This window comes from Pan troglodytes, chromosome 13 (genome assembly GCF_028858775.2).
Source record: "Pan troglodytes isolate AG18354 chromosome 13, NHGRI_mPanTro3-v2.0_pri, whole genome shotgun sequence".
NCBI classification, from domain to species: Eukaryota; Metazoa; Chordata; class Mammalia; order Primates; family Hominidae; genus Pan; species Pan troglodytes.
The window spans coordinates 138,679,257-138,695,143 of record NC_072411.2 but is presented as its reverse complement, the minus strand read 5'-3'; the positions used below and the strand labels follow the sequence as shown (position 1 = coordinate 138,695,143).

General features: G+C 43.7%; 1 protein-coding gene across 2 annotated transcripts in view; it reads left to right on the top strand.

Annotated features, from left to right (window-relative positions):
- Positions 1 to 13,807: 13,807 nt before the first annotated feature.
- The window catches only part of IQCA1 (IQ motif containing with AAA domain 1), a 180,015-nt gene continuing 177,935 nt past the window's right edge, over positions 13,808 to 15,887 (top strand). For both annotated transcript variants that reach the window (XM_001152559.6, XM_009444612.4), the window contains exon 1: positions 13,808 to 14,187. In XM_001152559.6, coding sequence (XP_001152559.1) covers positions 14,177 to 14,187 — 11 coding nt within the window. In that variant the 5' untranslated portion in view covers positions 13,808 to 14,176. The remainder of the gene's footprint in view (positions 14,188 to 15,887) is intronic.

Genomic DNA, 15,887 nt, shown 5'->3' with positions numbered 1-15,887 from the left:
CTCCTAGGCTCAAGCAGTCCTCCTGCCTCAGCCTCCCGAGTAGATGGGACTACAGGTGGTCCAGGATGGTCTTTTTATCAATAGTGCTGATTGATTTGAATTTTAATATAGAAAAGACGGAAATTCAATCCATCTACTTCACACACACATTTTTCATAGAAAAATTAATTCTCAATAGATTACAGATCTAAATGTGAAAGATAAAGCAATGAAGCTTTTAGAACATAATATAGAATTTTTTTCACCTTGAAGTTTGTAAAAAATTTCTTAAAGAGGACATCAAATAAGCACTAATCTTAAGGAAAATGTTGATGCATTAGATTTCAGTAAAATTAGGAAAATCTGTTCATTAGAAGACACCATTTAAGAAGAGAAAAGGAAAACCACAGGGTGGGAGGAGATCTTTTCAATAAAGGCATTCAACATAGACTTGTGCCAGAATACATAAATATCTTCTACCAAACAATAAGAAAAAGATAGAGGAAATTCAATAAAAGTGGGTCAAAAGATTTCCATAGGCACTTCACAAAATATCCAGACGGTCAAAGAGGTACACAGAAAGATTCTCAGTACCATTCTTACCAGAGAAATGCAAATTAAAGCCCCTGTGACCGGACGCCCACCCACCAGTACCGGTCCGTGGCCTGTTAGGAACTGGGCCACAAAGCAGGAGGTGAGTGGCAGGTGAGAAAGCAAAGCTGCTCGCCATGGCTCGCATTACCACCTGAGCCCTGCCTTCTGTCAGATCAGTGGCAGCATTAGATTCTCATAGAACCGTGAACCGTGTTGTGAATTGCACATGAGAAGGAGACAGGTTGTGTTCTCCTTATGAGAATCTGACTAATGCCTGATGATCTGAGAGGCACAGTTTCATTCCAAAACCATGCCCCCCCACCCCATGGTCCATGTAAACATTGTCTTCCACGAAACCAGTCCCTGGTGCCACAAAGTTTGGAGACTGCTGCCCTATGAGAGAATGACACTACAACTCTAAAAATAAAGAAAAAGATAGAAAATACAAAGGGTTAGGAAGCCTGGGAAGCAACCAGAACTCTTATTGGTAAAATGGAAGAAAACATTGGTAGAAACTTGGTGGAAAACTTTTTTGTCAGTGTCTTCTGAGGCTGAACATGTGTATACCCCATAGTCCAGCAAGGAGTATGTGTGTGCACTGAAAGATATGTATGTGAATGATCTCAGCAGTGTTACTCCCAATAACCTAAGCCTGCATGCAACCCAACTGTCCCTCAATAGTGGAATGGATAAATAAGCTGTGATCTGTTCATATGTGGAATACTACACACAGCAATGAAAACAAACTACATCTACATGCAAGAACATGAATGAACCTCACGATCAATCATAAATAGGTTGAAAGGTGCTAGATACAAAAGAATAAAGTGGACCCTTGAACGATGTGGGTTTTAACTGCATGGATTCACTTATATTTGGATTTTCTTCCACCTCTACCACCTCTGAGACAGCAAGACCATCTCCTCCTCTTCCTCCTTCTCCTCAGCCTACTCAACATGAAGACGATGAGGATGAAGACTTTGATGAGGATCCCCTTCCATTTAATGAACAGTCAATATATGTTCTCCTCCTCATGATTTTCTTAATAACATTTTCTTTTTCTTCAGCTTACTTTATTGTAAGAATACATTATACAATACATACAACAAACAAAATATGGGTTAGTGGACAGTTTATGTTATCAGTAAAACTTCTGGTTAATCGTAGGCGGGTAGCAGTTACATTTTTGGGGAGTCAAAAGTTACATTCAGATTTCTGACTGCCTGGAGGGTTGGTGCCCTTTTAACCCCTGCATTGTTCAAGGGTGAACTGTACACTGTATAATTCCATTCCCATAAAGCTTATATATGAAGTCTTTCTTTACAATGGAAAAATTAACCTTTGGTGTTAGTCAGGCAGCATTTGCCTTTGGGAAGGAGGGATAGAATGGGTTTGGAAGGGGTCCTCTGGGAGCCTCTGGGATTCTGCTGTTCTCGTGAGTCTCGATCTGGGTATTTCATACACGGGTGTTTTCGAATTGTGAAAATGCATTGAGCTGTACGCTAAAGAGTTGCCCACTTTACTGCACTTATACTTTTATAAAAAGTCTTTTTAAGGTAGCTATTCAGTATTTTTACCTGCATTTCATGTCCCAGGACATCTACAAAATCTGAAACCATTTTCGTAGCATGGAAAGTGTAAGTAAACAACTCCCTGAGAATACACTAGGCAGACACATGCCCAGGATGGCTTTAATACGTAAACCTCCACAGCAGCAACAGACTGCACGGGGTGTAGACCAGTGTGACGCCTTGGGGGAAGCTGACAGGCGAGGGTTAGCAGCGTTCTGCCTGCAGTGAGGGCTGCTGCTCCTCCAGCCCTGGGACAGAGCAGTGCCTCATCCAAGAAGTGCTGCACTTCTCAGTAGGAAGAGTGAGCAGGGCAGGGCATGGTGGCTCACGCCTATAATCCCAGCACTTTGGGAGGCCGAGGTAGGTGGATCACTTGAGGTCAGGAGTTCGAGACCTGACTAGCCAGCGTGGCGAAACCCCATCTCTACTAAAAATACAAAAATTAGCAGGGCATGGTGGTGGGTGACTGTAATCCCAGCTACTCAGGAGGCTGAGGCATAAGAATAGCTTGAACCCGGGAGGCGGAGGTTGCAGTGAGCTGAGATCGTGCCACTGCACTCCAGCCTGGGTGACAGAGTGAGACTCCATCTCAAAAAAAAAAAAAAAAAGAATGAGCAGAGGACAAGGAGACAGACATTTGGCAGACAGAGGGAGGAAGAAACAAGCCTACAAGAATTCTTACCAGCCTCCTGCCTGGTATTTTTTAAACCAAGATTATATTTCTATTAAGTCTGGTGGTATTCTATGATTAATTAATAGATTAAGTAGACATTTTCTCTGCTCTTAAATTACATCTTGCTGATGTAGTCAGAGCCATTGCCAATTCAAGACTTTAAGTCTCATTAATGACTAAGTGTGTCACATTTTTAAGAGATGGGGTCTCGCTCTGTCGCTCAGGTAGTGTCACCATTATAGCTCACTGCAGCCTCAAACTCCTGGGCTCAAGCGATCTTCTTGCCTCAGCCTCCCGAGTATCTGGTGTTACAGGTGTGCGCCATTGTGCCCTAGCTTCACTTTTGTTTTATGAACAACACAGCTGTTATTTGTAATTAGCTTTCTACTCTCAGTACCAAAAACTATTGTTTTGTTATAAGCACTGTGAAAATAAAATAGTAAGAGGAGGGATATGAGAGTCAAATAGCAAACACACACACCAGAAATTGGACAGACATATTATTTATTCAAAAGTTTTATCAAAATAAAGGAAACCGTCACTTGAGGTAGGTTTCAGACTGAATTTATCAATGGCTTGTGGAAATCGTGTTCATTTCAATAGACAGCAGGTGTTAAAACAATTGAAAAGTGACCTTCTCTGCATCTGGATTACAAAAGCTGCCTCAGTGTTTGTGAAAAAAACAGGATAATAATAAAAAAAAAAACCCAACATCCTGCCTCCAGCTAGTTCCTTTTTCTTTTTTCTCACACTGGGCAGTTTTATTAATAGATAATAGCAGCAGCTCATAAGAAACACACACACAAATTTACACTCATTTCCCAGTGGAAGTGATGTTTATTTGACGTAAAATGGCTTTGGTGTTTGTGAGATCTATTCTCTTTGGAACTCTATTCAGAAGGTTACATACACATTGCTCATATCCCTTTAAATTAGTTTACTAGCATATTCTCAACAAAATCTATCAACTCAGATTCATTTCCAGTGCAAACTATGCGTTGATATGTTACGGGAACAGACTGGAGAGAAGCCAAGATTCACAACCAAAACTGTTTGCTGTTTGGGAATGTTGGTGTCAGCTGTTGCAGGAGTTTGTAGTTATCATTGTTCTGAATGCAATGTGCATGTTATGAGCCCTCAACGGAACACCCTGTATGGAGCGGGTCTTTGACACCTGGGATTTCTGTGGAGCCTAAACTGAGGAATACGGCTAACTGAGATGCCGATTTTCAGCAGCCCTCCAGACTTCCCCAGTAGCTCACAGGACTACCGGCCACACAACAGCATGCTGGTTTAAATTCGTGCCAAGTACTTTACATACATTGTTTATTTAATCCTTACAGCAATCCTCTGAGGGAAGTAGAATTGTCCGCATTAAATTATAACATGCCATCGACCTTAGGGGTGGCTCAGAATAAGACAAAACTGTGAATGTTAGATCTCGAAGCATTAGGTCAAGGGTCTACCAATGCTTACTTTTAATGATTATGAATTAGTGAAACACATTTGATTTAGTTCCAGGTATGTATTCGAATTGAACAAGCTTAGCATTTCATCCATTTCTTTTCGTACAGACATAACATTAGACATGAAAAGTGGAATGTTACCGCAGACAGTTTAATATCTGACATTTTAAAATACACCTCTTATGTAGAATGACATTTTATACTTAGAAGCATAGAAAATGTTTCTTACATCTAAGTTTAGAGGAGAAGGCCTTCAAATTCAATGTGAACTTTACACCTTTTCACTTTCATCTCCGCTGACTTCACTCTCTGCAGTTCTGCAGGCCTACCTGAGGAACGTGTTGGAACTGAATCAAAGTCAACCAGAAACTTCCACTTCCCTTTCACTGTGCCTAGAAGTGCCCATCAAATCACGGTAGGATCACAGCAGTCACTGTTCTCAAACTCCAGGACTCACACTCAGGGACAACTCAAACGACAGACTTATGACTTATTAAACAGGGAGGTAAACCCATCTTTCAAAGACTCGATTCCTTCAATACAAATTCAGTGAGGATGTGAGGAAAATTTCCAACAACGCTACAAACACTGAGTTTTCAGAAAAACACTTCGTGAACGAAATCTCTGGAATATAAAACATGTGAGTCAAATGATCACCTGGATACTAAGTACACAAGGTCACACCAGTTTTCTAGCAAAAGGCAGCTTAAAAACCATTCAAGGAGTTCCATCACAATGCTTTGAGTGACACAGTGGGTATTCTTCTCTTTGTAGAGAGATAGACTTGGGTTCAGAAATGTTACTGGACTTTATCCAAGTCACACTGTTAGAAAATGGAAGAATCAGCCGGGCGCGGTGGCTCATGCCTGTAATCCCAGCACTTTGAGAGGCCAAGGTGATGGATCACCTGAGGTCAGTAATTTGAGACCAGCCTGGCCAACATGGTGAAACCCTGTCTCTACTAAAAATACAAAAATTAGCCATGCGTGGTGGCGGGCGCCTGTAATCCCAGCTACTCAGGAGGCTGAGGCAGGAGAATCACTTGAACCCAGGAGGCAGAGGTTGCAGTGAGCCGAGATGGTGCCATTGCACTCCAGCCTGGGAGACAAAAGGGAAACTGAAGAAAGAAAGAAAGAAAGAAAGAGAGAAAGAAAGAGAGAAGGAAGGAAGGAAGGAAGGAAGGAGAGAAAGAGAGAGAAAGAAAGAGAGAAAGAGAAAGAAAGAGAAAGAAAGAAAGAGAAAGAAAGAAAGAAAGAAAGAAAGAAAGAAAGAAAGAAAGAGAAAATGGAACAATCAGGAACAGTTGCTCCAACTGCCTACAATTTTACAGTAATCAAATGCCCAGTTTTTATTTTCTAATGAACAACCAGCTTATAACATGCCTGACTACATTGTTACCTAGTTTTGAGCATCAATAAACTAAGTAAAGTATTAAACGAAAATAAGCAGCATCCTGGGCTCTACAGACTCATAGGCATGATCCACACATTGCGAGAGTTTTAGGAAACCTATAATTAGGAAGGAAGGGACACAATGTGACACTGGGTGACCCCTGCTGTGCCCTGGCCAATAAGAGAGGCATGATGCCTTCCTGGCCTTTCTCTGGGGTGTTACAGAAACCTTTTCAAGACTTACCAAAACAGCACTCTGCCACTTACTCCAGCTGGTTCCTTAAAGGCTGAATCACACCACCAAAACTCTCAGGGAAGGGTCTATATATGGCGTGAGAACACAGAGTATTGGGATTTCTTGGAAAGAAATAAGGGTGGTGAGATGCCAGTGCAAATTATATCCCAGAAGAGTGCTTCTAGACCAGGGTTTAAAAATTGACGTGCACTTGGCAGAGGAATACATCTTCAAATTCTTTCTTTCCATTTATCCTAAAAATAAGTTTCTGACTCCCTAATTTGAAACATCTTCCCATATGCTTATCACTTTTGAGCTACCTTCCTGTCTCCTTCACCAAGCTTCAGTAGGTGACTCTGTACTTAGTCGCTCTAGCTCCTCCGTTCTTCAGCCTCCATTCCTTCCCCAGCCCAACCTCCAGCTCTGCTCTTTCAAGCCACCTGCCATTAAAGCCTCAGCTCAGCTCGGAATTCTCCCTCTCTGAGCCACACCACAATCCCATGAATTGTACTTTCTCAACATTTTATACCTTCTCCTCTATTCTTCTTTTCTCATCAAAAATGTCTAGGTATCAGTTAGCTTCTCCTTGGTCAATGTCAATGATCAGTTCATAGCCAGTGCCACCCCCCAAGCTGCCAGGAGCCTTAGGCGAGGTCCTCAGTCTGTTGTGCCTAGTTTTTACAGCCTGGTCTTTTGGTAGAGTGTATTTCTGTCTTGTCATGCTTCTCTCTCTCAAATATACAATGTGCCATTTTAGCTTTGTAAGTGTGTAATTCAGTGACATTAATTACATCCGCAATGTTGTTGTACAACCATCACCACTATATTTCAAAATTTTTCATCACCCCAAAAACTCTGTACACATTAAGAAATAACTCCCCACTCCCTCCTTCCACCAGCCCATTAACCTCTAATCCACTTTCTGTCTTTACAAATTTGCCTGTTCTAGACATTTCATACGATGTGGAATCATACAAAGTGTGTTCCTTTGTGTCTGGCTTATTTCACTCAGTGTAATGTTTTCAGGGTTCATCCATGCTATAGCATGTGTCAGAACTTCATTCTTCTCTACAGCTGAATGTTGTTCTATTTACATATACACCACATTTTGTTTATCCACTCATCTCTACTTCTTGTCTTTGAATTGTCCCCTGCCTCATGACCCTGTCAATTATCTTGCTCACATAAACCTCCATAGTTTGAGGGTTGCCGTACAATTCAGTCCAAACTTCTCGGCCTGCTATCAAGTCCATATAACATCTGGCCTGAGTCGATTCCCAGGTCAAAAGCAAATATCAGCTCTCGAACGAACATATCCCTGTACTTTTCCTGCTGCTCTACCTTTGCCGTGTTGTTTCTTTCACCTGGCATTGTCTCCCATTTCCTCAGGTCAAAGCCCCACTCACCTTTTATGTAGCTAGCTCTAATCCCACCAGCATAACACCTTCCACTTTCCCAAGGGCAAAGTAGCCCCTCTCTCTTCTAAACTCCCAAAAGACTTTGCGCTGTGACATTTAATCACCCCCTACCTTTATCTCTTCTACTCCACTCCCTGAAGGCTGAATTCCTATCAAAGATTTCTTTTTCTATTGCACCGCATTGAGTATTGTGCTAGGCATAGTATGGGTGTCCATAATATTTGCCCAACTGAATTCATACATATTGAGAACACGGAGAAAAAAACGTTTTCCCAGATACCTGGCAGTCTGATTATGAGGCTGTATAAAGACATGTACATTTGACATAAAATAAGGCATCAACTGTTTAGGACAAAAACATAGTAATTGTGGAAGAAATAGTGACCAATTTAGAGGAAATTATTTCAAAAGTGAATCAAAATAATGATTTGGACCTCAGATGCTTAGCAAGGTACACAGAATTGTTACTAAACAAGTAAGCTTAGGGTTTTCATGTAAGAAGAGAAAATAAGCTTATTAATATCACTCAGGCCTGGCAGGATGGGACCCTGGAATGGAACTGAGTAGGATAGAGAGACCAGGGTGGATGGAGCAGAGCTCTGGTCCTCCCTGGAAGCCCAGGACCTGCTCTGGCCCTTCAAGGAAGTAGCTTCTCCTTGGTGGATGTTAATGGTCAGTTCCAAGGCCAGTGCTCTCCTGCAAGCTGCCAGGAGCCCTCCTGGGCAAGGTCTCAGTCCACTGTGCTTGGTATTTACAGCCTCATCTTTTGGTACAGTGTATTCCTGTCTTGTCATGCTTTAGTCTTACCGTTACTGGGGAAAATGGGAGGGGGTGTTAGCGAAGGAGGTGAGGAAGGAGCCTGGGTCCTTGGGTGAGAAGGTGGGAGCAGGAAGCATTGCATCGTCCCCACTTTGACTGGTTAGTGGCTGGCCTGCCACCGTGTGGCAGGAAAAGGCCCTGCTTCCTGTTGCAGCTTGAGTTGTCTTAGGCCGAGGTGTAGACAGATGAGCTGCTTTGGGACACTTTAACCCCGGTTCAGGCCTGGTAAAGAAACAAGTTCCCTGGTTTGGCTGAATTGTCATGGCATAATGAAAAAAACTACAGGAGATAATTGTGTGGTTCTGAGTGACTGATGACTCATTAAAATACAATAGGTCAGGTTCTGGCCCAGTGAACTTCATGTGATCACAGGAAATATTCCAGACCATTAAAATGATTTGTGAGTTTTTAGAAAAGGAAGCAGAGATAACAAGTATTATCATCTTGCATTTTCCAAAAACAAGACATGCCAGATCAGCCTAATTGTAAATTTCTATAGTTACTAACATAATACATAAGGCAATGCAATAGCTAGGATATAGCTGCATATTACTGTGCACTTGAAAATCCTTATCTCATGGATTTGTTGAGGGCAAGGAGAAATACAAGCCAGATGATAGCATGGCTGGCAGGTTTATAACTTGTGGATTGATGCTAACTTGAACTCATTTCTGGTGCCATGCTGTGGGGCTCCCTGGCTTTGTCATTGAGAACATGTTCATCAATAGCATGGATCATTTGAGGGATGACGTGGAACTAGATGGGATGATGTATGCACTGAATAACAGAGGAGACATTCAGCAGGAGACACTGTAGGCAGTTTTGGGGGGTTAGCTGACTATGGGCATCATGAGTCATCGGTGTGGCGTGACCGCCCTACAATGGATCTAAGGTGTGGAGATTCAAGGAAGGGCCCCTTTTGCTACTTGATGAAATGCCTACCACCTCCCACTAGAAGCTTTTGTTTCATTGGTTTATGTCTGAAGGATGCTAAGTTGTGTTAACAGCATTACAGAGGGAAGGACAACTTAAAATCTTGTAATGTAGAAGAAGCTGACGGTTCTTACTCTGTAACCAAGAGGACTTTGATTAGGGGCGGGGGGTGCAGGTGGACAGGTGGACATGGGCTTAAATTTTTCAAAGACTGCTCCCATAAAAGAGGGATTGGAAGCCGGGCACAGTGGCTCATGCCCGTAATCCCAGCACTTCAGGAGGCCAAGGCAGGTGGATCACCTGAGGTCGGGAGTTTGAGACCAGCCTGACAAACATGGAGAAACCCCATCTCTACTAAATATACAAAAAAAAAAAAATAGCCTGATGTGGTGGCACATGCCTGCAATCCTAGCTACTCGGGAGGCTGAGGTAGGAGAATCGCTTGAACCCAGGAGGCGGAGGTTGCCGTGAGTCAAGATCGCACCAAGATCTTGGCAACAAGAGCGAGACTCCGTCTCAAAAAAAAAAAAAAAAGAAAAAAGAAAAAAAGAGGGATTGGATTGTTCTGTTTTTCCCTGGAGCTTCAATGTGAAACCAAAGAGCAATAGTGAGAGTTTTCCGAAACCAGAATGGGCTTCCCAGAGGGGTCAGGCGCCCCTCTCACTGCAAGTGTGTTGGCAGAGAAGGGATGCTCAGGAGGTGGCAGGGTCCTGGGGGCTGGACGAATCTGAAGGAAGCAGATCTGACGACCAACCTGGAACAGCCCTTCCAGGCCTATTACCCCACGTGAAAATGCACGTGTGATGAGAAGCCTGTGTTCTGCTGAATGATCCCCTCCTCTCCTCCACTCCTGCAGGCAGAATTTTTCCTATCGGAGCCAACTTTTTTCTATTGCATGGTGTTGAGTATTGTGTTTTTCACAGAACAAATATCAATAAATATTTGCCCAAATGTCACATGTAGCAAGAAGACGGAGAAGACTAATTTCCCCAGGGACCTGGCAGTCTGGTTCTGAGGCTGTATGAATTATTAAATGCTGAGGATAAAGTAACCTTTTCTACTGTATCCATGTACCTAGGTAGCAATGATTTTTCCTAAAGGATGGGTTGTTATGAGAACCAGTTTTTAGTAACATTTGTCTCGCAGAAAACCTATTTTTTTAAACAAATAGTAAGGTAGGTGTTGCTACCAACAAAAAGATAATAGGTGTGTTATCTTTGAATCCAGACTACCAGGTGACTTGAATACCAACTCCATGATCATTTTGAGTATGGCTTTGGACATACCGTTGCTTAACTTCTCTGGGTTTCACTGAGGTCAGGAGTTCAAGACCAGCCTGGCCAAATGGTGAAACCCCCGTCTCTACTAAAAATACAAAAAAGTAGCCGTGTATGGTGGTGGGTACCTGTAATCCCAGCTACTCAGGAGGCTGAGGCAGGAGAATAGCTTGAACCCAGGAGGTGGAGGTTGCAGTGAGCCAAGATCACACCGCTGCACTCCAGCCTGGGCAACAAGAGCGAAACTCCATCTCAAAAAAAAAAAAGTTGGTGGGGGGAAGAAAATATTACCTACCTCACAAAGTTAATAAGATTTAATGAATGATCTATGTCAGGTCCCAAATACTTCCTGGCAGAGAACAAGAGGTCATTAAGTGCAGCAACTGGCAAAGCTCCTAAGATATAATCACAGAGGAACTATATTTGTTCTCTTGCAGAATTGAGAAACCTTGTTCCACCGTCTTCTCATATTGAGTATTATGCTAATCTTTTTCACCTGATTTGTATCTTTTGATTGTCTGTATTTCATCATCAAGTAATTTATTTGCTAGAAGAGTTCATGGGTGGCTCATACTGAATGGTGCCTACATAACAGCCAATCCTGCCTTCTTCTGTGCTGACAGAGTTCTGATTGGGTTCCTTCATCTACCTCTCTACCTCTTAATGCAGGTAAATCCCCATTACTCTAAAACAGTAATGTGTATCATATTTCCCTGCTGGTTCTTTTTCTATCTTGGGATGTCACAGTGTGAGGATATAAGACCTAGAGCTGTGACAGGCATTTTATGACCACAAAGGAAGTCATTTCTTATGGTTACTATGACAGCTCCAAAAGATGGAAAGACCATTGAAGACTGATCCTTGATGATGTCACGGAGCCACTGAGATCATGAGCTGTCACCTCTATTCTTGGTGTTGAGGGAGATTTTAAATCTTCTTATTGTTTAAGCCAATGTTCACTGGGTTTCTATTATTTGCATTTGTTAACACGTCAATCTGTACATGAGTGCTGTATCTCCTGAAGGCTTTCATACTGGGACTATTAATGTGAATGAGCAGAAATATTCTTGGGTCACACTTTTCCCCAAGAACTTTGTAAATATTGCTTCGTTTTCATCTGACATCAAAATCTGAGGCTAGCCAGATTTCTCCTACCATTTCTCTTTGAAGTTCAATAATGTATCCAGGACATTTCCTGATGTTGAGTGTTGTATATCAGTTTTCCCTGGAACACAGTGAGAATTTCTGATCTGCAGATTTAATTCTTTTATTTCAAAAACGTTTCTTGTATCTCTGAAAATAGTCTAATGTTGAAGGTCTTTCTTGCAGGAATATCAACTAACCCTTTTTGTAAATTGCTCAGGTGTCTCACTCTTTCCTCTCTACATTTACTGTAATTGAATCAGGTTTTTCCTCTAAGTCAGTAATTCAGCTGAATTGTGCCTGGTCTATTTCTTGGTTTTTCCAACTTATTTTCTGTATTGCACTACTTCTGTTTTTCTTTTGGTTTCCTTAGCTGTGTAATCTTCCTTCCTTTCTCATTCCATTGTTTTATATTTTCTCCCAGTTCTTATTTTATTACCTTATTGTTCTTATTAACTTATTCTATAGCATGGAACACAAGTAAAGATTTTTCTGTTTTGGCAGGGCGCGGTGGCTCACGCCTGTAATCCCAGAATTTTGGGAGGCCGAGGCGGGTGGATCTCCTGAGGTCAGGAGTTCCAGACCAGCCTGGCTAACATGGTGAAACCCTGTCTCTACTAAAAATACCAAAAATTAGCTGGGCATGGTGGCAGGCGCCTGTAATCCCAGCTACGTGGGAGGCTGAGGCAGGAGAATTGCTTGAACCCGGGAGGTGGAGGTTGCTGTGAGCTGAGATCACACACTGCACTCCAGCCTGGGTGACAGGGGGAGACTCCAACTCAAAACAAACAAACAAAAACTAAGCAAACAAACAAACAAAAAAGATTTTTCTGCTTTTACTTATTTGGTTAGATTTTCTCCAGACTTTCTTTCTTTCACTTGTCTGGCCAATGTTATAATCCTTTCTTTTCTTCTACTTTTATGAAAGTCTTGGTTTTAGATAGTGGATATGCTGCTTCTTTCTGTCTTATTCCTATTTAACACGTGTTGCTCTTTGAAAATGTTCTGTTTGTTCAAATATAATGTGGGCGAATTCTCTTTGACTGTCTTCTCACTGTATCTGAGTTCCAGAGCTGAGATACTGCACTTTTCTCTGCTTTTCTGGAACCTGAGTACACATTTAGGATAAGGACTGCTCCCTTGAATCCACACAACTTCCGGGCTCTGTGCTCTCTTCTGAGATTTTGATAAGCTCCTTTACCACCATCCTCCCACTCTTGTCACGAGTGTGCCGTATTCCTGTGACAACATGCCCTTTGACTTTGAATCTTTGCCTCAATTCAATGTAGGGACCTAGAAAAAGGCAAGCCCTGGAGATTTCTCCTGTCCCTGCTCAGGTCCTGGGAGTGGTAGGGATTGACCTCCACTCAGGATGGTTTTATCTGGCCGGATTTCCCCAGGTGTTTCCTCGTTCGGCTCACCCTTTCATATCCCTTCTTTTCAGTGTGTGTATTCTTTGTATCAAAAAGCATTAATGAGAATTCTTGGTGTTGTGTCTACTTGGTCTCTGCCCCCTGAAGGGCTTTGGGAGGGTGGAGATGAGGCTGGACACCATTCTCCACTGCACGCTGCTATTTCACTGAGTTTTTGAAGTTAACGGTACAAGGTTGTACTCAATTTCTCGTCTGAGAAATAATTTGCTCCATTATTTGAAGGGAGTGTGGAGGGCTGGCTTTTACTATGCTTTTGCGCATTTCATTAGTAATGGTAGGGGAGAGGTTTTGTGATCCTGATTATAATTTTTACCTGGATGTCCTCTCCACGCCTTTGACAGCATTAAACCTGACGTTCCAATAGGAGCTGCAGGGTCTAAAATGTGCAAATAAACCTCAACAGTTACTAAAGTCGAAGAAAGAAGAGCAATGAAAGCCAACACTCACAGCGACTTACGGATAACTGTTAATAACATCCACACTGCATTTTACATTTACAACGCACCCGCGCCTTAGTTCATACTCATTAAGTCTCCGAAGGGCGCGTCTGCCTAAGTCTTGGGTGCCCAGAATCTAAGTCTGCACTTGGCCCAGAATAGATGCCCAGTAAAGTTCTGAACGAACGACTGTTATACCCACTTTACAGATGGGAAAACTGAAGACCACCATCATTAAGGGCCTTGCCCAAGGCCGCAGAGCTGACGGTGGATGAAAATGGGGCCAGCAGGAAAGCGGGAAGACGGCCTGGAGGACCACAGGCCAAGGGCTTGGGCCCGGAGCAGGCTCGCCAAGCGGCCGGGCCCAGCGACGGAGCGCTCGGACTCCGACCGGCTCCCACAGCTGCGCCCACTTAGGCCTCCCGCGGTGGCGCAGGCGCGGAATGCGGGGGGCGGGGGGGGGGGCAGGCGGAAGGCAATGCGCAGGCGCGGCGTTGCCGTTGCTAGGGCCGCGTCGCGCCCACCTGAGTGGCCGAAGTGAGGTTCGCGTGTCTCTGGGTCGCGACGGGAAGGAGTGAAACACCTCTCTGCGCCTGCGCGCTCCGTGCCTGCGAAGCAAACCCGGCCTCACCTTTTCCTGCCCGAAGCAGAAGATTATCGCAGTTCTGGTTTCTCCCTCCAGAAGACCCCCCCCTCCCCCAGTCCTCTGTAGCTCCTGGTAGTGCCCTGACCCCTGCTGCCACCGTCCTTCAGAGAGCAACGGAAGAGCTTCCGGGAGGGCGAGGAAAAGAGGGAAAGTAGCCAGCAATGTCGAACGCGTAAGTGATGGGCTCCCAGCCACAGCCATGGGGTGGGCTTCCCCAAGCCAGAAGGTGGCTTGCTTTCTGCTTCTCTTATTTTCTTTTTTCTTTTCTTTTCTCCTCCCCTCTCCTCTCAACTTCCCTCCTCTCCCCAACTTTTTTTCCTTTTAGGAAATTCAAATATGCCTCGGGATAGAGTATCTGCTTCTTGTGAGCAAGGAAAATCATACATTTAGATCTCCCCCTCCCCTACGCATCCCACCACCCCATGGGGATGAGCTCGCAGTCTTCTGTATACCCGCCAAGCCCTTAGGGGCTATTGCTGAGAAGCACTATGCCATTTTGTCTGCTTTTTTTGTTAATCTTTCACGGTAACAAATACGGTGCTTTGTGAAAACACCCAGGTCCTGAAATTTAAGTCTAGAAAGATCTTGGGAAAGCATTATTGTCATTTGCTTTTCACAGACTCGAGTGGCATTGGTACTGAAAGGAGTGTGTGCCTAGCACTGTGTCGTTTACACAGCACTTGCACAAAGTTACCTCATTTGGTCTTCGTAAGAATAATTTCAAACAGGTATTACAGTGCTGACCCTGTAGACACTGTTCTAACCGCTTCACAGCAACCCTGTAATGTAGGGGCTGTTAATATTGTTATTTCCATTTTACAGATGAGGGAACTTGGGTATGAAGAGGTGAAGTAGTTCACACAGCAAGTGAACAGTGCCAAGCTGGGCACTGTAGCTCCAGCCTGCACTGTTGCTATTACATGCCCTATTTTCTAGGCAAGGAAATAAGAGCAGAGAGGTTAAAGGCTTGCCAGGGTTTGGAAGTGGGGAAGATCAAGAGTTCTGTTTAAGACCTATTGAGTTGGAAGTGCCCATTGGACATCACGTGGAGATGAAATAGGCAATTAAAATATTCAGATCTTGGGTTCAGGAGCGAGACCCATGTCTGAAATATAAACTTGCTCGCTGTCAGCCTGTGATGGTCTTTGTGAGACATAGAATGAATATTAATAAAGAAGAGGTGTAAGGACTGATCCTGGGATCATCCACCGTAAGGCTGGGGGAAGAGGAGACCTGGCAAAGGAATCAAAGACATGATCCATGAGGAAGAAGCGAGTGGAAGAAATAATCGTGTTTCCAGGAGAAGTAACTTCTTTCTCCCCGTCAAGTGCTCCTGAGACAAGTTGGGGTAGAACTGAGAACTGACTGTTGATTTGGCAGTGTGGAGTTCACCAGTGACCTTGACAGGAGCTGATTCAGTGGTATGATGAGATAGAAAGACTTACTCAAGTGAATGTAGGGGGAGAGAAACTATAGACGGTGAGCATAGCTAACTCTTCAAAGGAGTTTTGCTGCAAAGGAAAGAAATATGTTGGCAGCTAGAGGCAGAGGACATGGCTCCAAGACAGAAAACAATAGAATGTTTGTGTGTGGAAGGGAATGGCCCAGAATGATATAGGAGGAGGAGGGAGAAGTGGGTGACATCGTTGGTAGTGAGAGGACATGGGATCCAGGGGGTGCTGGCCTTAGGTAGAGGAACTCAGCACTTAACAATGGAACAGGTGGGAAGGCAGCATCAAGATGCTATTCAGTGGGTGGGTGCTCTGGAGGTGGCCTGGAACGATCATGGTAGATGGAAGATGATGGTGACTGAGGGGCAGTGGTGGCAGCATCAGATGAAATGGGATTCAAAGCCAGGGAGTGTTGGGAGGA